The following is a 22872-nucleotide window of genomic DNA, read 5'->3' on the forward strand; positions in this document are numbered from 1 at the left end:
AAGTATTCCTATAAAAGAGTAAATTTGCTAGACCACATATTTTCCCCAGTTGTTTCCTATCTTTATTTTTAGTTAATTTCAATTTGTATTTCTTTAAACTTTAACAAATACAATATGAAAATATTATAATTGATACATTTGGACTTAGAATTATAATTTTGGGTAAATAGATTATATCAAGCTTAAATATGATTTATACTTTGGATATTTAGTTATATGTTCGAAATTGATGGATATACAAATGAAGTATCAGGTAATACCTGGATCCAAACCCAAACCTACGGATTTGATAATATAAACCCCAATAGAATATTTTGGTTATAAGTTATAACCATATCCTATTCGAACCAGTTTATTTTTTTGTCCGGTCCGAGGGTGGGTTTTCAGATACAGTTCTTTTGTCCAGGTCTAGTCATCAGCATGGAAATAGGTGAACGAGGTAGTGAATTGTGTTTAGTCTCTAGACATGGTACGGGATAAAAATTCAATTGTAATGTGGTCATTTTCCATGGGAGAGATGATGATGTCGTTCTTGTTGAATGCAGCCACAATGTTCCTAGGGCATATAATTAATAATGTTCTAAACATTCTGGTTTCGTTTCATCTCTAATGAGAACAATTAATTTCCTAGGGCATAGAATTAAATTAAGGGTGTGTTGTATTTTTAGTACGTTTTGAAAAAATAATAAAGTTTTTATTACATTTACTATTTGTAATTAGAGAAAGAGTACATATGCTTTTTGTCTAATAGCTCTAATGTAATAGAGAGGGAGAAGGTGGAGTATGGATGTGTAGGTGTGTGAGAGAAAAGAGTGACAAAGTGGGGTATGATTGTGTGAGTGTGTGAGAGAGAAGAGTGGGACATAGGGAATAAACATAAATATATATATATATATATTACACATCTCATTCTTTTTAATAACTTAAATATTTGTTAATTAATAATATTTATTTATTTTTTTGAAAAAATAGATACAAAAAATCTATGTTTTTTTCTTTAATTTAACATGCATTTGTTTTCATAATTTCAAATAAATTTTAAATTTTGATATCAAAAATGATATATGCAATGGTTCTGTACAGATGTCTGTACACCAGATATAGATGTCTGTACAAATGTTTATACACATTTTGTTTTAGTAAATTTAAATATATTTTCATATCAAAAGTGATATATACAATGGTTCTGTACAAACATCTGTACACATTATTAAGTATACATATGTAATTTGTTTATTCTTAAGTTTTCAGATGTCTGTACAGTTAATAAACTGTATGGATACAAAATTTGTAAAAAATATTTAACATTATCAAATATATTTTCATATCAAAAGTGATATATGTAATATTTCTATATAGATATTTGCGCACATTATCATCTTTACACATTAATAATTGTATAGATGTAATTTGTTTAATTTTTAAGTTTTCATATATCTGTACAGTTAATAAGCTGTACAGATATAAAATTTGTAAACAATATTTAATATTATCAAATAAAATCATCAAACAAAATGCTTCAAATTATAAAGAAAAAAACATAAATTTTATGTATCTTAAAAAAATTAGAAAAAAAAATTATATAATCAAGTATTTGAGTAACTAAACATGAGGGGATATGATTATTAAAAAAAAAAAACTACAGCCACTCTCACAAATTCTATCTCACAAATGGATCTTACACCTATTTCTATAATTTCAAATAGTAAACGTATTACTTCTTTAATTTTGTTTCCAAAACGTACTAAAAATACCTCTTAAATTAATAATGATCTAAAGCAGTTGTTTTTACAATACAAAAGACTGATTTTAAAACCATAACGAAACACTAGTTTTTGTTTGCCGTGAACAAACAAAAAAAAGAAACACTAATTGGTTAAAAACATTCTGGTTTCGTTTCATCTCCTCTAATGAAAACAATGATAAGCAAAATTCGAAACTTCTGGTCCTTTTCAACTATGCTTGTTGCGCTTTGATGGTGGCATGTTCTTCATACTGCTACTGCCGCCTCCACCGCTAGTTCCAGGCCGCGACTTCCCAAACGCTTTCATCTTCCTTCTCTTCCTCTCTTCCTCACTATCAGACTCAGCTCCATGCTCTCTGTCTGCATTACTAGCTTCTCTCTCCAGTTCATCCCAAGTCTTACCTTTCTCTTCCTCTGACTCTTGCTCTGAGTCCTCCTCTTCTTCATCCTCTGACTCCACCAGTGACTCACTCTCTGAGGCCTCATCCTCTGACTCAGACTCAACCTCCACATCTGATGGTTCATATCCTTTGTCTGACTCCTCAGAGCCCCCAGATTCTGAATCACTTCTGTCCAGATTCAAAAACTCCCATCCTCCATCATCTATGAAGCTCTGCGGATCATCCGTGATCGTCTTCAGGATCTGTCTCTAGTTCAGATTCAGTTTGCTTATGATTTTTTCGTCAAATTAAAAACGTTACTAGGAGATGTCTCTATCGAAAGACTCCTAAGAGGGCACGTTTCTTTCTACTTCTGCCATCTTTTTGTAACGTTTGCGAACTCACATGATACATGCCTTCATCGAACGAGTAGGATGCAAGAATCTTGCACTTAAAGCCACACTTTGGGAAATACACAATGTTCTTGATCCATAAAATATCGAATCTCGTCTCTGAGAAATACATTCTTGCAAAGATTGTCACCACGTCAAGAGTAGCTAATACTATTCATGCCCTCTCAATTCAAGGAGAAAATTAAAGTTTACACACCAGTGGGTTCTCACTGCTACATGTATAAATAAGAAAAAGCTATCCATTCTACTTAGTCAAGTAAACTTCTCTTCAACATATTAACCATTCATCATTATAAATAAAAGGGCACCTACACTCACTTCATCCTCTATGACTCACTGTGTAGGAACCTAGATGAATGTCAACTAAAACACTTCCTGAGCTAAAGCAATAAAAGAGACCATTTGCATATACAAGGTTGCTATGGTCATTCCTGTCAAATTCACGAGCAAGAAATATCTTGAGTAATCAACTCAACTGTTCCAGGATAGCAAATGCTTATACAAACGAGAAATCTTGTAAAAGGTCTTAACGCTAGTACCGCACCAGTACTTGATGCAAGGGCCAAATAGATTTCAATGGTCTAAAAAGACAGTTGTTTAATGACATTCGTGCTTTCGCTATATCTTAGACATTGCGTAAAGCCGTTACTTCCAGGCCATTGCTTTCTCTTCGGCACCTACATCTGCTACTTTTGTGCCAATAGCGTCTTAGACATTTTACATGATATATCTTCGTATAAGCATTTGCTATCCTGGAGAAACTGAGTGAATCAATCCATATTTTTCTTACCCTCTTGGATTTGACCCTAATATTCATAGCAATCTTGTCTATGCCAATGGTCACTTTTATTAATGGTTCAAATCGAGAGGTATTTTAGCTGAAGTAGATCTAATTTCCTGCACAGTGAGTCATCAAGCATGGACTGAGCATAGGTGCCTTATATTCATAATGATGAATGGTTTAATATGTCAAAGAGAATTTAAATGGCCTCTTTCTCATGTATACATGCAACAATGAGAAGCCACTAGTGTATAAACTTGTCTTGAATAGGGAGGAGATGAGTAGTACTAATCTTGAGGACCTTTTCAAGTATGTACCCCTTAGAGACGAGACTGGATATTCTAGGGATGGGTAATAGTTTGTACTTTGCAAAGCATAGTTTAAAGTGCAAGAGTTGTGTATCCTACTCGTTTGATGAAGACAAGTACCGTAAGGAGAAACCAAAACTTACAAAGATAAAGCCGATGCAGAAAGAACTATGCCCGACCTCTTAGGAGCTTTTGGATCGAGTCACCGCCTAAGAAATGATGCGTGCTCATCCCATTGTTCCTATAAAACAAACTTAATTAGTAATTATCTTATTTATTACCCTAAAACATAGATTAAAACAATGTAAATAAAGTGTAAAAAATAAAACTTCAATTGTAGAATTTTCAATTATGAACCCTTCCAGGAAGGGGAGAAATCGTTAACACCAATAATCGTTCATGAATATCTTAATCAATGAAACAAAATGTGTTTAAAAGTATATTTTGGAGGAAGAAAAACATTTTGATTAGATGTTACCTTATTTCATAAAACTTTTCACCCTTATATCGCATCATAAATCTTGAACTGACATTGAATTTGTTTTTTAATGTAGCTACAATTTATCGTAGCTGACAACAATTTGGTTTAACCTGGTAATATATCAAGAATCAAGATATATTTCTTGAAGTAACTAATTTAATCAGCGATATTTCAATTGAATAAAAGTTATAAGAATTTATGTAGTAATTGAGTTACCTACGGGTTATAGACCAAAATGAGCATACATTATTTGTTACTAAAGACATGCACAGAAAAACCGATGACTCCATGGTGCTTATGTGTTGATATTACTCTAGACGGTATGTGGCCTTGTTGATGTCCCGCTCATCTGATACCAACTCTTAATTCTCCATTCTCTTCTCTAGAACAGTAAGGTAGTTGAAATTTAAATATATAGAAACCAAAAAAGATGTAAAATAAAGGAGTATTTTTGAAAATACCTCTTTTACTATGTCATTTTTCAAAAATACACTTTTATAGTGTCTATTTTCAATAATACCTGTTTTTAATATAGAAAATGATTAAATTCTAAACCTTAAATCCTAAATAATAAAACATATCCCTTAAAACTATAAAGTAAATGTAAAATAGAGAATTTAAATCATAAAAAAAAATCTAAAACTTAATTTAACATATTATAATTATGTAAAAAAAAGCAAAAATAAAAATGTTCAAACAAAAGGGTATTTTTAAAAAATAGTATCTTAAAAAACACATTTCTAACAAATTCCCAATAAAGAAATGTATACCAAAAAAATGTAGAACAGTTTCTAGCGACAAAACTTCTTGCTGATACAAACGCACTAATACTTGAGTTTTATGAAATAAGGTAGACAAAAAAGACGATCAATACGTGCGAATAACACTTATGATTATTATTATTTTTAAATGGTTAATTTATTACCTCTATGGATTTGCTGGAAGCTCTATTCATGATGATCGATAAGATCTTTAGCGACTAAAATAAATTTAATACACAAATATTTTAGGACATGAGTTGATTCAGTAGAAAAAAATGTATACTGTCTCGTACATATAGCTTTTGGAACAAACACAAAAGAAAAAAAAATCTCACTCGTTTAGATGAGAAATATATATCTTTATTTTCTCACTTTTCTGTGTGCCTTATCTTAAACTAACACCTCACATTTTATTTCTTTATATTATCATATTTAAATATTAAGGTTGCTGATTAAATGCTTTGAATGACAAATAAGTAAAAAAAAGAAAAAGAGAAGAACCAGTGATTTGCCTCATGATTGAAGCTCATCAACCAAAACTGGCCAAAAAGAGATAGAAGGAAAAAGAAAGTGTTAAATCAAGCAATGCATAATACATGGAGACGAAGAAAAATGCAAGTTTAAAGACATGGGGGTCGAGTTAATACCATGTTTCCAACAAAAAAAAGGTTGTCCCCGAGTTTGGAGTTGATGTTTACTTCCAAGTACGATCTCCTAATGTTTGCAATTTCTAGCTTTTTACAATTTGTAGAAAAATATCAATTCATCAAATCCACTCAGAGAAGAAAACACTAACTTGTAAACCTTATTCATTAAACCGGTACACAAAAGAGTGTAAGAAGAAACACCTGGAAAAATCAAACTGAAAGAAACGATTACAGTACAAAAGTAATGGAAGTTGCATATTATCAATATTACTTTAAATCAAATTTACTATGAATATTCAAACACCTTATTATTATTATTATTATTATTGTTATTATTTTGATAACTTAAAAGTTTTCTAAAGGGAAAGACTAATCTCTGGTGCCGGAAAAAATTATGTTAAAATCTCGAACCCAAATAATTATTGCTACAAAAACTCAGGTGGCGAGACTTACCTCCATTTACCACTGGACCAAGGCGACTTGGTTCTGAATCATAATTATTAGTGAAGGATAAAGGGTAAGTGTACTCATTGAGAAGGAAGCATATAAATCTCCGCAGATCTTCTTGTGCCTAGAACAACAAAGAAAATCTCTTTAAGAATCGATACAGCAAGATAAATAGTGAGAGGATAAAGTTGAGAAGCTTTGGAACTGATTTAGAAGTTTGGCGCAGGCAAATGATGAGTCAGTCAATGGATGCGATAACAATGAAAACGATTTGTAGCTTCACCAAAGTAAAGTGATGAGAATCAGAAAATTTGTAGGTGGGGAAGAAAAAGAAGCATGGACCTAAGTCTCAATTCTTTTTCAGATTCGAAAAAGGCTAAAGAGAAAGAAAGGAGTGAATAATGATATGTCTCTAAGCACTTAAATCTTCACAGAGATCAAAAAAAGATGAAAGAGGCTGAGCGAAGGCTAAGATCTCGCCACGTCATGTATCCAAAGTGATATATTTTGATTGGAATGCTTCAACATTTGTTTAAGATACCATGAGGAATGGCTGGGATTTTGCCATGTCAGCGAGCCGAAAGAAACGTTTCACTGGCTATTGTTTTCGAAGGGATAAAATTTGTTTTCTTTGCTAATTTAAAAAATATATATATATATACATATATATATATATGTTGACTAATTATTCGTTTATGAGTTATTTACATGATTATATATTAAATATATATATATATATTTGAAACGTTTTTCAAGATTGGATATGAAAATTATGATAAGTTATAATGTTACCTTTTTTTTGTGTAACAAGTCATAATGTTACCTAATCTTCTTAATATGTAAATAATATTGTGCAAACACAATGTTATTATAATCAATAAAAGTAATGAATTTTCTTTATATTATTCTTTACTTTGTATATAATTATTATTAGCTACTATCTAAAACAACATAATCCTAAACCTTAAAACTCTATACCTTATCCGGGCCCTAAATATACCCTAAACACTAAAACTGTACATATACTAAGAAGGTGAATCCCTTAAACTTTATATCCTATCTTTACCCTCAACATACAATAAAATACTAGAAAGGTGAATCCCTTAGTTATGTTTTTATTTGTGTCCTACAATAAGAGAGGGTTCATTCCATTTTTAGAAAGATCGAATTGAAGATTTCTCGGGTCAGCAACTAATTCTGGCCAATTACTATTCACTAGTGCCTGAGTCATGGAATCCACCGAATGTCGCATTATACCATCTTTACTACCATTGTTGAAATGCCACCACAAATTCTCAGCCATTACTATAAACATGCTCTTCAAGCTTTGCTGATCATCTGTGATCGTCATCATGATCTATCTCCAGTTCAGATTCAGCTTGCTCTCGTAGTACGTTATATCTGTATTGTCAATACTCTCCTTTATCCCTCTAGCTAACTTGGGGGAACTGAGTCTGTTAGAGTTTTGCTCTTGTATTACACTAGAAGTCTAGAAGCCATTGCTTCAAATATAGAGCATGATAGAGAAAAACAAAGAATTAAAAAGTTGAAAACTTCTCTATTATTCTCGATAACTTTTTTACAATATGACAACATCCAACTTATGTAGTTTTTCTAAAGACACGCAAAAAACCGTTGCAACTCCCTACACTAACAATGGTTTGTAACAAGTCACGATTAAAACATAAAAAACTATTTTTTAGAACTGGGCTACCAAAATATTGAAAGAAAATTAAACAAAAACAATTTGATTTATTGGTTTTAGACTAAATAAACCTTTTTGATGGGCTCATTATAATAATTTTTATTAAAACCTGGTAAATTTACACTAAATTTTCTTAAAAAAACTGACCCCATACTCTCTCACTTGGGTCCGCCATTGCATCTAATCATATAGTTATATAAACTAACATAAGCCTTAACTCAATTATAACTAACAATGTCAAACCCTGAGAACATCTTTTTTGAAGTGTGATAATTCCCACATCTATAAGATAGAGGAGAGGGTAATGATATATAAGTGTTAAGGGAGCTTGGTGTTGGATTGAGAGAGACAAAAAAGTTCTCTCATGGCTGCTATCGAGGTAAGTCGTGTTATATAATGCTTAGGGTATGTATGATAATTGCGGTCAGGACGGCCAAATCCGTCTGCGGTTTGGACCATTCTATTTTTAAGGCGGACAATAAATCGCTGCGGGCCAACTTTATTTGTATGTAAACATGGTCTGCAGTTGGTACGATGCGGTTTTTTTTATATTTTTTGAACTGCACCACTGCGGACTATACTTGATGAGTGGTAAACGAAAAACTGTTTAAACCGGAGATGGATTTGTTCGCCTCAACCGCTGTAACCATTCAGAGCTTTAATCTATTAGAGAATTGATAGTTGTGAAGGATTATGGTTTTGTGGTGAAAAGGAGCTTCAAGGAAGGCTTTGGTCGTGGTTAGTTTCGTTCGACACCATGGTGGTGTCGGTCGACCCCATTTTAGTGTCGGTCGACACCAACATTTACAGACGGAAAGCATGGATTGGTCCGGGATGGCTACTTTGAGACAATTTTTTGAAGCATGAAACAGAGTCCGATTTGACTAAAATTTGGTGGAGAGCTTCATGGGGTATAACCTTCATATCCAACGGTGGGTTTGTGAAATGAATGGTTGGTTTCTGATTTAAGCAAGTGTCTATATCTTGGTCTGGCATAGACAGTTTCGTGACAAGGTTGGGTGTCGACCGACACCATGGTCGTTTCAGTAAACACAAACATGTAGTTGTGTGTTTGGTCATTGGAGAAAGGCTGAAGTTAGGGCTTGGCGAGGAATGATCGATAGAGGTGATGCCGATGACGTCGGTGTTGACCAACACCAGGTGGAGGTGTCGATTGACACCAACAGTTAGCTCTTGCGGAGCGGGTTTGGTTAGCTTGGTTTTTGGCAATAGTTGTCGAAAATTTTTAAGTGGTTGTGTGGAAGTGTAATGGGTGAACCGTGGTTGTGGTTAATGGACTACGGAATATAGTTAGTGTAGGTCGAAGCGGATCGTTGGTGAGGAGAAGTTCGTGGCTGGAGCAGAATAGAGTATTCCAGCCTATCTCTCTTGATACTTGGTCACTTAGGGGTAGTTGGTTGTGCGACTAAGTACCAATATGAGATCGTGTTCGGATAAGTGATTTAACTGATGCTTGTTCCTCGAAGTGGAGACAAGTGGCTTGTTCGGTCGGATGTCAAAGGAGTATGATGCAGAGTGAGAGAAGTCTACAAATGTAAGGTGCTTGTGGAGCTGAATTACATTCATATGACTGTATTCAGTTGATGTAGAGTATTGGTTAGTTGGACATAGCATGTACTTATGGAATTTTTTGTAAGGAGTGATTTCTACACCGGTTGTCTCGTCGAAATTATGGGGTTTCGATGAGATTGTTTCCTGTGCAAAGATTGGAAATATGGATGTGGTCGCTTCATGCCACCTCTCTTAGTGGGTCTCACGTCCTCTACCTCTCTTAGTGGGCCCATCCATATCCGACGGCCGGTTTGTCCGCACTCGCACAATTCCGATAATTATTTCTCTCTTGAAACTACTATAGCATAAGCACACTTAAATATGAAATTCTCTCTAGACCTTTCACCGAAAAGATAAATGCATTTTGTTGAAATAGATGACCAAATCAATTCTTTTTAGATATCTTCGCAAACTAAAATGTCACACAAATTGACCATGAGGATCGAGTATTATTCTACGAGCTCAACTAAGCAGTTGGAGGTCGGTATTAAAAATGAATGAAAATAGAAGAAATAGAAGAAAAAGCAAAATAACTAAATTAAGAGAGTTTTCTCCTAGGTTGCATGGAAACGATTCCCCCCTCCAAAATCGGAATTGCCGGAAATCGTTCAGAATCGCGATTCCTAAAATGAGCCTTTTAGAATCGTAGGATTCCGAGTTGAAAGCGTTGGAGAGTAGAGAACGGTGAATAGGGTTTTAAGGGAAGAAGATGACTTCGTGAGAAAATTACAATTTTGCCTCTTGTTTTTAATGACAATTTGTTTTTGTTCGTTCAAAGAATAGAACAGGTCTCCTCTAAAGACTTAACATCCCTCTCTCCCACTGCACTACGAAACACTCTGCCATTGTATTCACTTAATTTTATATATAGTAAGATGTAGGATTTATTTTAGTATTATTTATCATGATTTTACTTAAATCTAATTATTTATAATATGATTTTTATGTTTAGTATTTGATTGTATATATACCACCCGGTTCCTAAATTTTATTAAAAATTTGATTCTACGCTTCTATGTATCCGCTTGTGATTCCATGCGGCTTAAGTTTTCTCTCCATAGGTGTCATTAAAATTAAATTTAATGATTCTAATACTAGTTCACAAATATTTTCAATGGAATATGTTTCAATAAAAATTCACAAAAAGGTAGTCTTCCATTCAATGTAACGTCTCGTCATAAATTATTTCTAATTTACTAAGTACCTTTTATATGATGAGTCATCCAAAACACATGGTTGACTAACGTCATGTTTAGGTCAATGATAATTTAGGCAAAAAAAAAAAATAGAAATAAAGGATGATTGTTTTAAAGTTTGTCCATCTACTTTATATAGATAAGTTTGGTGAAATAGATTTTCCAGAAAATTTAAAGTCAATTATACTCTTAATTAAAAAATAAAATTACAATTACTTAATTTAAGAAATGAATTTTTTTTTTATCTTTAAACTTGAAACATTTAACTAGAAGGGAGGTTTCACTTGCAAAACACATGGTTGACTAACTCATGTTTAGGTCAATGATGATTTAGGCAAAAAAAAATAAATAAATAAATAAAGGATGTTTGTTTTAAAGTTTGTCCATCTACTTTATATAGATAAGTTTGGTGAAATAGGTTTTCTAGAAAATATAAAGTCAATTATACTCTTAATTAAAAAATAAAATTACTTAATTTAAGAAATGAATTTTTTTTATCTTTAAACTTGAAACTTTTAACTAGAAGGGAGGTTTCACTTGCAAACCCCAATTATAAATAAACCTTTTATTGAATTTTTTTCCCCAAATCGTAATTTGATAGAACTATATATAGATATATATATACAACATGCTTATAATCTACAAAACCAAAGAATGTCTTTTTCCTTTTACTTTAAAAAACAAAAATTAATAATAATTTTCGTTCTTGCTCATTTTTACTCTTTAGAAAGGGTCAAAAATATAAAAATTTTGCAAAAAAAGTTTACTTGTGAGAAATCAAATTACCACATGGAAACAAAATTTTAAACAATGCTGAATCATCTAACAAATGTAATATTTCTTACGAAGGGAAATTAATTATGCATTTAAAATCCCAGTAAATAAATGGTCTTTTAAGTAAATATGAGTGGTTGGGAGAAAAAAAGAAAGTATCAATAAGACATGAATATACTTGGTTATTGATAAATCAAATTTTATTCGATCAGAAAAACAACGGGAGAGAAATAGCCATATCCTTATGAAGTATGTCCAGGAGACCGAAGCAAAGAAGCGGCCCCAGGGATATGTAATAAAAGAAACGCCACCAAATTGTGCAAGGAGGTCTGCCTCCGTGAATATTTTTTTATACATGGATGATGTATTATTGTTAAGAACAAAAGCCCTGTTTTATTTCCAATCGCGGCGATTCATTTGAGCGATTCAAAAAATAACATGATTTCCACACCACTTTCACATATAACGGTCGCTGGTGTTGTTACGAAACAGTCGCCGAAGCTTTAGAGACCCACTTAAAACAGTCGCTGGTTTTTTTAGCGATTACCGCGTCGCTGGTTTCTCTTAGAAAATATCTCAATGGAGTCGCTGGATTTACTATCAGAGATATTACAGGAAAATAATTATGAAGGAGAGAGACTGATTTTCAGTCGCTCAATACTATCGCAGCGACTGGGTAAAAGAACAGGGCTATCACATTTTGCAACTGCTTCAAACTTGACTGCCCACCCGTGACCCCGATAACACATGGAATAAATCTTCCTTCTACATTTTAATTTACATAATACTGTAATAACTAATAACTAATAAGGAGAATTATTGTAGTCGGGAGTATAACAACAACAATATATCTAGAACACGTAAAATTTATTTTAGACTAATAAAATAAATGTTTTGTTCTATTTCGAAGTTGTTGTTGTATCTCTTGTGGATTTTTAATTGAAAAAGAAGTTTATTCTATAATTTGAACTTGTGAAGATGCGTATCTAACTATTCTGAAAAGCCCAAATTAACATAACATTGATGTGAGAAAAGTAACAAGAATTCAGGTCGTAATCAATCATAATGAAACGACGCCCAGACCTTCGACGGGAAGCTAAATTACCACTGAGCTACATAAGCTTTTGTTATAATTACGATGAATATCAATGGCGGTCCATCATCTTCTTCGAGTAATGCGATGGAACATGAAGAACGTTATCAATCTCGTCTCAAAGTCCAGTCTTCTCCCAGCGCCGATCACTCCGGTTCACACACTAAAATTTAAGAAGAACCTCTCATTTTTATAACCAATGAGGATTAAAGTAGCTACACCATAACAACTTAAGACTTGTTTCGTTGACTTGTATGTGAACTCTCCTCTACAGACTTCTCATACACATAAAATAACAACAATCTTGTATCACGTCTTGAATCACACAGACACTACTTCAGCCATCCAATACATCTTCACAATATTCACTCCTGAAGAATCTGCCCCTTTGATGACAGCTTGATCCTACAATTAACACTCTCACAATGAGTCAAAGATCATAGTTGCTTCAAAAAAACTGTAACTTGACCCTAAAAGCCTCTGGTTAAGGTTGTGGTGTTTCAACCTAAACCGGGAAAGGTGTAGCTAAAAGTGAAAACCGGTAATTTCTCTTGTAATTAATAATCAATTCAAAACCGGAATTTTTCTATGTTTCCTTCATATACAAATTGGATTTCACTTTTAAAACAAACTGGATTCTAATCATATGGACCTTGTTGATTAGACCAAAACATATGTCTGTCTGTATGCATATGGAATGGATTGTCGAAACTAAATGGTTCTTTATTTGTAAAACTTTATTAAATGTTATAGAGCTTCATTATTTAAGAATTTTTAGAAAATGTATAATATGTAAAGTATATAGTTTTGTAATTACATTTTATAACTAAATCTTAATTTTCAAAAAAAAAGTACATTAATTTGATATGTATATTGATAAATTTAAATTTTTTACCTTTTGCCTTTGATATTAATTTTTTTTAAAGTACATTACATTAATATTTAAATTACATTTTTACCTTTACTGAAAAATTAAAAATTTGCTTTAAAAGACCAATGATATGACAATGTAATTTTTTACATTTTATTAGGTTCGTTTCATATATGTCTTTTTCAATTAATATAGTAAGATAAACGTATACTCTTCAAATATATATATTTTTGTATTTTATAAAAATATGTAAATTTTAAATTTAGAGAAGATGCACATATTTTACATTTTCTCATTTTACTTATATCTTTTCATTTTATTTCTAAGTTTTGACATTAATAACAACAAAATAAGAATGTAATCACTTACCAATTGTATGCTCTTTTTATTTCTTTCCATTGAACATCTAATTTAATAAATTTTAATACTTTTTCATCGATAAAATATTTAATGAATATGTCAACTGTCGATCGTATAATTACTAGATATACATCAGCTCAATAAAAGGAAACTCTACAAAGGAATTTATTTTTTACTAAAAACAAGTTTAAAACAGTTTTTTATTCAAGATCCGCCCGTTTCTTACTTGGATCTATTATCATATCTTAATTATCATTCATCATTCAGTTTATAAATGTTTAATCAAATTCCGGTTAGGATCTTAGTATTTAAAATATCCCTATATAATTGAATAATTTAAGGCGTATTCTGTACAGAATTTCATAAACTAATTATTCATAATCTTCAATTAAATTAAATCATAATTCTAAACTATTGGTCTATTCAAACAATATTCTAAATATTCTAAAGATCGCAATATTTCCAAAAACCTTGATTCCCCGCAGCTCCTTGAGCCGCCGCAGCTCCTTGATTCCCCGCCGCAACCCCTTGATTACCAGCAGCAGTACCATGTTGAGCCGCCGCAGCTTGCTGATTCTCAGCTTGATTCAGCAAGTTGTGGCGGGTCAATAAGAAGGGTATAAATTTAATGGTAGTTTGTTTCGATGTAATGGACATAATACTTTAAACATCTCTCAAAACTTTAATGTTTTGCATTTGGTGTATATTTTACTTTATGAAACTTACAACATTTTCCATCTATTAGAGGATTTTTTTTTTGAAAGTATACATGGTCAATATTAACAAAAAAAAATTCATATCTGCTTAATGCAAACAAATAAGATATTTAGTTGGGCAATTCTCGTAAATACCACTAAAATGAGTTTTTTTCTAAATATACCACTTTTATTTTTTTTTTCCAAAAAAAAATCATATCTGCTTAATGCAAACAAATAAGATATTTACTTTATGAGTTTTGTTTTCCAAATATACCACTTTTAGTTTTTGTTCAATTCTAGATAAATACCCAGAATATTTTTATAATATTTTTATTATTTTACTTTTAATCTAATAGACTTTTATTTAAAATTATTATGGGTATTTATCTAGTTATAAATTATAATAAAAATATATTACGTTTTTATAAACAACTTATCATTAGAATAACATAAACATTTATAAGAAAGTTTGAAAGGTAACTAAGATTATTATTCCCCCAAGATCATGTGGTTTTAACTCCATAATTCTTAAAAACTAAATATCAACCATTGAAACAAAATCTTGAGTCTCTCGAGAGTAGTTGTCTCGAGACAATATCACAATATGTAACAAGAAATAAAATATGTATGATTAAGATTTTAAAAATAGACCATAAGAGAAAAAAATACTATTGGTTAAGAAAAAACTAAAGAATTATTACCTCATTTTGATGTTGCATGCATTTTATCAACTTGTACATAAATCTTATATTGCAATGTCCTTACGTACGTTTTTAAATGATATATTAGGATTAGAACTTGATTGGTTCTACCACTCTTAACCTCTTGAAATCGTTAAATTTCAAAATAATTAAGTGGCGCATTCAGTGGCGCATGTCCTTTACGAATAGATAATCCACCATATATTTTTATATTAGAAGATGCCAAAACCTATGATTGTACTATTGGCCTTTAGAAATTAAGTAAAGCTAGAGGGAGCTATAGAATAATTATTACAATTAACTAGAAAAAAAAAATCTCAACACTTTCACTGCGGCAAATCGGTCATTTTCATACCCTACCTAAGATTCTGTGTTCAATTCCTATGTAAAGTTTAACATTGTGAATATTCATACATTAAATAACCAAAATTTCAAATTCATAACTCAAAATTATAAAATTGTGTCAAACTGTCAATCTATAGCTAGGCCCTGACGGTGTTAAGAATCCATTAGCGGTTGTTTATGTGGATGTCATATGCCCAACGACGTCATTTTATGCGACAAAAAAGATAACTTTTTTTTGTCAAAACGACGTCGTTTATCTCTTCTTTTTCAACATCTATCTTCTCATTCGTTCTTGTTTCTTGACACTATCTTCAATTGCTCAACGAAGGCCATTAATCTTCTTTGTCAGTTTTGTCTTTCATTTGAAAAAGAAAGTCTGAAAGTTTTGGAATAAATAAGATTGAGCTGAGTATAATAATGTAATCTAAGATCTCAGCACATTAAGATAACGCGTTTCGAACTAATAACAAAATTTTCAAAATTTACATAAGCAGCAGATCCACTATTCTGAGATTGAAATGACAAAGTTTTGAACATAATGCAATCAGAACCAGCTAGACGAATCCAAGTAACTCAATTTTTAAGATAAGGTCAAGATATTAGGAAATCGAAATTGAATGACAACCCATAAAATTGGAGTAAAAATTCTATGCACCCCTATAGATTAATACATCAATCATAGAATGAACACCTAATCGAATTTAGGTAGGAGCTGATGAAGACATCTTGATCAACACTTACGAAACTAGACATAAATCAAAAACCTAAATTTTCTAAAATCGATCTTTTTGTTTAGAGGCTGAAGAGGAAGAGCTAAACGACATCGTTTTGATAATTTTTTTTTTGTCTCTTTTTCGTATAAAAGGACGTAGTTGAGCACATGGCATCCACGTAAACAACCGCTAATGGATTCTTAACACCGTCAGGACTAAAGTATAGATTGGCACAATTTTATAAGTTTGGGTTGTGAATATAAAAATTTGGTTACTTAATGTATAAATATGCACAACGTTAAACTTTATATAAGAATTGAACATAGAACCTTAATTAAGTAGGATATGAAATGGCCGATTTTTTCACTTACTGCTGAAGTTAAAATACTATGTCAGTGAGGACAAAACACGAAAAAATATTTACTAGACCCCAACTTCTGGAGCAGTATTGATAAGGAAGCGAAAAAATTAGAGGGGGGGTATTCAACTTGTTTTTTCTAGGATTTGGTTAGATTTTAATATTTTAGGATTTTGAGATTTTTGAGTAAGATTTTAGAAGATTTGATGATTTGTTTTAGATTTTAATTTAAAGAAAATGAAAATGAAATGAAAGATTTTGTAAGTGATTTAGAATATTTCAAAACATACCATCTGATTTCTTAATCAAATTCGGATCCTCGGTGTCATGTTAAGTGGATGAGTTTATTTGGATCAAAGTCAGTTTCTTCAAGTTGAAGAAGAGGGCTCTCGTGATCCAGTTTTCGATATCTACAACAGTGATGATCCGATCTATGACGTTTATGATGAAGACGGCTTCATCGAGGGAGTGAACGATGGTCGACGTGTGGAGATTAGTGGGCAAGGTGGTTTCAGTTCAACAAAAACTCTCGACATCAACCCGCCAAAAGAAGAGGTCACTGCAGTAACTAACAAAGTTAATCACGTCAACGTGAGAAACCTTGGTAAGCTACTTCTATCTTCTTTACAATGGCGATCCCACATTCTATCCCATGTTCTGCATAGTTGTGTCGAGGAAGTGTTCTCTCTAGGAGGTTGGATTGGCACAAATGCAAGATGGCCATTTGATCGTGGACGACCGACACGGATAGAGAAGGGAAAGGAGAAGACGACACATAACCGGAAAGAGGTAGAAACGAGAAGGAAACAAGTTTGTGACTGAAGTGATGGTGCAACGTATGAAGGCAATGAAAGATATGTACCTGTTTACTTCATTAGAACCTTGAGGACAAGGTTCTTTTTCCGGCGGTGGAGTATTGATGAGACACAACATTTAGTTATTTTAATTATGTAGTGGGAATGTGTTTCTCTGCCCACATTTCACCTTCTTAGGAGTTAATTTATGTTTTGTGTATTTAAGCATCTTAGCTATTGTAGAATCGAACATGAAGAAAATATTGTGAAGAAACTTGTGTTCTTGTGTTGTTCTTATGAGCAATTCTCTTTGACTTTGAACAGTGACTGAAATTAGCTTTTATAGCTAACAGATGGTGGATCCAATGACTTTTTTTTTTGGAAATCCTTCAAAATCCCATCTTGAAGAGTGTGACTGTATGAGTCATATTTTTCAACTAAAAAAGTTAAAAAAGTCTTTTAAAATCATTCAAAATAGCTCTTTTTAAAAAATTTGTAATATTTTGAATAACAGTAGATTTTAAGTGAGTTTTACAAATTATGGATTGAATAACAAGAGATTGTGAATCATTATAAATAATTTTATATAAATTTCAAGTTGAATAACATAGGATTTTGAAAACAAGTGATTTTAAAAATACTTTAAAATCTTCTAAAATATGAGTTTAATACACCCCCTCTAAGTGTTCTTGGGCCTTGTCCGGCTCACCACATGGCAGAACCAACCCTCAACTTTACATACTCTTACCCGTTAAAAGTCGATCTCGCACTGCTAGCCATGTTCTGAACCGGCAGTGTGGAACACGTTCGCCGAACCGGCACTCCAAGAGATTTGGAACAGTACTTGCTAAATAAGTTTTTGGCTAAATTGGCTAAACCTTTTGAAAGATTTTATATATATATTTTTTCTTTTTAGTGGTCTCTGGTAAATGCTATAATCTCTGAATGGTGTTTTTCTTAGTTCTTTTATTATGAAACGACTATAATTATTTTAGTAGTGCACAGAATTAAATTAATAATGATCTAAAGCAGTTTTTTTTATAATACAAAAGACTGATTTAAAAACCATAACCAAACGCTAGTTTTTGTTTGCCGTGAAGTTGAACAAACAAACAAAAAAGAAACACTAATTAATTTTTAAACCTGGGAAAATAAAAGTCTGGTTTCGTTTCATCTCTCTAATGAGAACAATGATAAGCAGAATTCGAAACGTCTGATCCTTTTCACCTGTGCTTGCTCCGCTTTGATGGTGGCATGTTCTTCATACTGCTACTGCCGCCTCCACCGCTAGTTCCAGACCGCGATTTCCCAAACGCTTTCATCTTCCTTCTCTTCCTCTCTTCCTCACTATCAGACTCAGCTCCATGCTCTCTGTCTGCATTACTAGCTTCTCTCTCCAGTTCATCCCAAGTCTTACCTTTCTCTTCCTCTGACTCTTGCTCTGAGTCCTCCTCTTCTTCATCCTCTGACTCCACCAGTGACTCACTCTCTGAGGCCTCATCCTCTGACTCAGACTCAACCTCCACATCTGATGGTTCATATCCTTTGTCTGACTCCTCAGAGCCCCCAGATTCTGAATCACTTCCGTCCAGATTTAAAAACTCCCATCCTCCATCATCTATGAAGCTCTGCGGATCATCCGTGATCGTCTTCAGGATCTGTCTCCAGTTCAGATTCAGTTTGCTCTCGTAGTACTTTATATCTGTAGTGTCAAGCCACTCCTTTATCCCCTCCAGTGAACTTGTGGGAACTGAGTCAACCCTGAGAACATCCTTTTTGAAGTCCTTGAAGATGATGGCCATGTCAAAGTTCTTCTGTCCAAACCCAACTCTCTCAAGATTCACAATCTCAATCTCACTCAGACTGACCACGAGGAACGGGTATTCTATGAGCTCAACTAAGCAGCTGGAGGTCGGTATAATGAATGCAGATGTCTTGTGCGGAACACCATGGAACCCAAGCTCTCTCAGAGGTTGATCAAATTCAAGGTCCAGACTTGCAAACTGGGGTAGTTGCCACATATCATTGACCCGGTTTGCAAAATGATTGAAATCCATGTTGATCTTGTTTTTCCTATCACGCTCCCGCTGTTCTTCATCAATCTCATCTGGATCATAAGCTGATCTCCTCCCACCACCTAAAGACTGCACAACATCCATTACCTCCACATAAAACTGGACGTCCTTTGTTTTCTTGGTTCCTACCATGATGTGGTTGTGCAAATGAAAATGAAGGAGGGTGATCATCTCCTTCTCAGCCGGCTGGAAAAACGCGTGCTTTATGTTTGCAAACAGGACATCCACACGCTCGTCAGGCCTGGTCGTTGAATACCTGAAACCATTGGCATGAGCTTCGAGTGTCCCAGGAATCTTCTTGCGGCCACTGAAAGGTGGACGGATCCACAACTCAGACAACCTGAGGGGTTTGAACTTGTTCCCTGCAAGCTGAAGTTTCTCCTGTGTTACCAATGTCGCCCTTTCAGCTCTCTCTGACTCCCGGGCCATGACTTGCCGTCTGAGGGCCTTAATATGCTGAACTATTTCACTGCTATGCCTTGAATCCTTGGTCCGGAATGAAACCTCCTTGAGGTAGATAGCACCCTGGTTTTTCAAAGAGTTTGAATCATGAGGGTTGAAGGGTGTACCGGGGACATTGAAAATGATACGGATGTAGCAATTCCTGTTGGTATCTTGATTGCCTGACACTGTTCTTATTGTAGCCACATGGAATGGGACCAAGCTACCATAGATGGGCAACAATACAGCCTCGTTCTTCGTATCAGTCTGGATTTCCAAAGACCGAGGTTGGGGCATGTCGTTAACATTCTTGTAGGCAACCACATCAGCTGAAGTCTTTGCAGCAGACCGGCTGTCTCCCGCCCCAGACCTATCACCAGCAAGCCTTCTGGCGGTTTCTTCATTTTTCTGGCGTGCAAGCTCTGCCTGGTGCTGCTTCCGTAGCTCTTCTTTCGACACCACATGATCATCTGATCTAAGAGCTGTCTTGGTAATGTAGTTCTCAGAACCGCTGACCCTCGGCTTCTTCCTCGGTCTCTCTTCTTCTTCATCATCTTTGAAGGAGTAAGCCACATCCTTAACAGATTTAGAGCACTTGGCTGTTAAACTCTCCGGATTCTGTTCCGTGACGAGAACTGTGTCAGCTAGCAAAAGTGAGAATTTCTTGATCTTGCTGCGGCTTTCTGACTCACACTCCAAGTTCTGGAAACCAAGAGACACATTAAATGCCATTTTCGGTCTCAATACTTTATCATTCTTTGCATTAATATTTAATCCTGACTCTCGGAATTCAAGACCGATACCAGTCCCAGCAGATTTAGTTAGCTTGTCAATCAACTCAGGGGCATTCTTTTCAACAACCGAAAGGGCAGCTTGATAGACAGTATTGATATTTCTTCCTGACCTTAAAGCATTAATAGCAGCCTCATGTGCCTTGAGAAGTACCTCATATGCCTTGATCTGGAGAGAAGTTGCATCTATTAGGTACGTCCTGGCAACGTTTGAGCAATAACTATTATACCGAGCACCAACAGCACATATTATGATACTCGCTGGATCATAAGTGAGAAGTTCATCATTGCTTGCAGCACTTGGTTTGAGATCAAACTTGCCTCCGCTTTGAAATATAGGAGGGTAGCATATGTCAACATTTTCTGCCTTCAGCCTCACACTGGCCTTAGTCGGCTCAAGTATGGCTTTCTCGGTGAGATCCATCAAAGAAGAGTGGGTGACGTCTTTCTCCTCATCAATGATTCCTTCAAGGTTTGGGACAACAACATTATTCATCACACTATAGGCTAGATACGCAGCTTTCTTCACACTCATGACCTCAGTATCATCTTTAACAGCAAAAAGATCAGACAGCCCCCCAGTTATATCTACAAACTGGAAGTTTGCATTCTTTAACCTCTCCGTCCAAGTCTCCAGAAGCTTACCTTCAGGGACTTCACGAGCAATGTGCCCTACAACTTGTGAATCATTTCCATCACCCCGGGATAGATCACGGATGGCACGAAATATGGCATCCATCAGCCCTTTTCCATCATCACCCTTGGGCTTAACATGCATAACAACATCAACCTTCAACTCATCATGTGCAGCTTGCTCCACAACTTCTAGTAGAGATGCCTTGTTCCTGCTACACAAGAAGTGGATCTGCTTTGGGGTAAAAACCATAATCGTATCTGGAAACTCATACCCAAGAAGCCAAATATTCAGCGCTGACGATTTCAGGTAGCGCAGATCATCAGAAGCAGGAGGGGTAGCAATGGCGAGAGCGTCCGCAGATCCCCATAGGTCTGCACTGTGCTTCTTCCAGTGTTCATACAAGGCTCTTGCACGTGAGATAAATTTTTTAACATCTATGGTGTAGGCATTCCCAGTTTTTGGAGGCACTCCTCCACCAGGAGCTCGCGCATTACCATTCCGAGAGTCTGCCATCTAAAGAGTCCCAGAAGAAACTTTTTATCTGCTGAAGCAAAAGTAATATAATACTCAGAAACAAGAAAGATGCACAAGAGAGATGCACAAGCCTAAAATTAAGAACATAAGACTCATTCGGAAGACCACTTAACACACATCTTAATCAAATCTAGGGTTTCATAGCTTCAAACTAGGTCTAAATCTGCAGTAAAATCCACCAAAATTAACACCCAGAACGAAAAGTTAGAGTAAGGAAAAAAAAAACCCACCTCGAATAGAATCAAATAAATCACAAAAACAAGCGGCGGCGCGAGAGGAAGCAACCGAAACCCTAGAAATCGAAGAACGAAAAAAAAAAAAATCGTTCAATTACTTCGTCTAATGAAGCGAAATCGAAACAGATCGAGTTAAGAACACGATTATAAACGAAGAATCAAACCAAAGAACACGAAAACGAGACGGAAACAAGTTGAATCGTAGATTAAAAACAGTGAGATATCGAGAAAGGGAAAAAAAAAAAAAAAAAATAGTTTACCCAGAAGGTTCGTAACGGAGGACAATAACGTGGTAGCTTCAAACGACGGCGGTTTAGGCCGAGAAACAAGAAGAAGAACGAAAAAAAAAGCTCCGGCGAGGCTCTCCTCGAGAGAGAATGGCTCTTCTACGAGGCAATTCTGAGAGTGGAACGTATATTTATTTTGATTATGGTGGGCTTTGCCACCGAATTGGGCTTATTTGACAAATAAAGGCCCATTAACGAATTATGTTTTCTGATAATCCTCTAAATATCATTCTTGTTCAATAAGGTAGATAACCATATTGATATTATAAAGGTTAATTTTTAAGTGAATGATTGTGAAATTTCATTTGCAAATCACGTAACTGGGGAGTTATTTCTCTAAATAACGTGCTATTTTTATGAAAGACACACATGTTGTTTACAATACATTGGCATCCAGTTTTTATGTTTTTTGGCAAACGGAAGAAAAATAAAGTTAATAAATAAATTCCTCTACGAGAGCAATACACAAAAAATAGCAAATTTGGTTCTAAATTTGGCAACGATCTTTGCTTTTAAACTTCTTGTATGTTTGTTATCAGAATAATAAACACACATAAACAAATTACTTTTATTATAAATTTATAATTTACTAGATAAGGACACGCCCGATGTGCGGGTTTAAAGTTTGTAATTAAAATTAAATTTAATAAAAAAATATATTAAAATATATTGTACATTATTTATAATTTTTTTTTGCTATAAATATACAAATCTTTTATGTATGGTACC

The 22872-nt window shown here is 34.1% G+C and overlaps 1 protein-coding gene and 1 long non-coding RNA gene across 15 annotated transcripts; both read right to left on the reverse strand.

The window, feature by feature from the left end:
- On the reverse strand, positions 1743–22233 carry LOC104707357 (FACT complex subunit SPT16). 5 transcript variants are annotated; one of them, XM_010423689.2, is made up of 4 exons: positions 22117–22233; positions 21851–21912; positions 18801–21627; positions 1743–2387 (listed from the first exon to the last, which is right to left on the reverse strand). In XM_010423689.2, the coding sequence occupies exons 3-4, from the start codon at positions 21597–21599 to the stop codon at positions 1953–1955; spliced, it is 3234 nt and encodes a 1077-aa protein (XP_010421991.1). In that variant the 5' UTR covers positions 21600–21627; positions 21851–21912; positions 22117–22233; the 3' UTR covers positions 1743–1952. The 5 variants fall into 5 exon arrangements, with proteins under 5 accessions (XP_010421991.1, XP_010421990.1, XP_010421992.1 ...); XM_010423688.2 differs by lacking the exon at positions 1743–2387 and having other exon boundaries at positions 18150–21627; XM_010423690.2 differs by lacking the exon at positions 1743–2387 and having other exon boundaries at positions 18150–21630.
- LOC104707359 lies at positions 2394–6356 on the reverse strand. Of its 10 annotated transcripts, none has more exons than XR_754627.1 (4): positions 6168–6356; positions 5033–6086; positions 4105–4489; positions 2394–3867 (listed from the first exon to the last, which is right to left on the reverse strand). It is a non-coding gene; the product is annotated as an uncharacterized LOC104707359 (long non-coding RNA). The 10 variants fall into 10 exon arrangements; XR_002033006.1 differs by having other exon boundaries at positions 5033–5716; positions 5969–6356; XR_754629.1 differs by having other exon boundaries at positions 5033–5730; positions 5969–6356.

The sequence above is a fragment of the Camelina sativa genome, chromosome 8, assembly GCF_000633955.1.
Source record: "Camelina sativa cultivar DH55 chromosome 8, Cs, whole genome shotgun sequence".
In the NCBI taxonomy this organism is placed as follows: domain Eukaryota; kingdom Viridiplantae; phylum Streptophyta; class Magnoliopsida; order Brassicales; family Brassicaceae; genus Camelina; species Camelina sativa.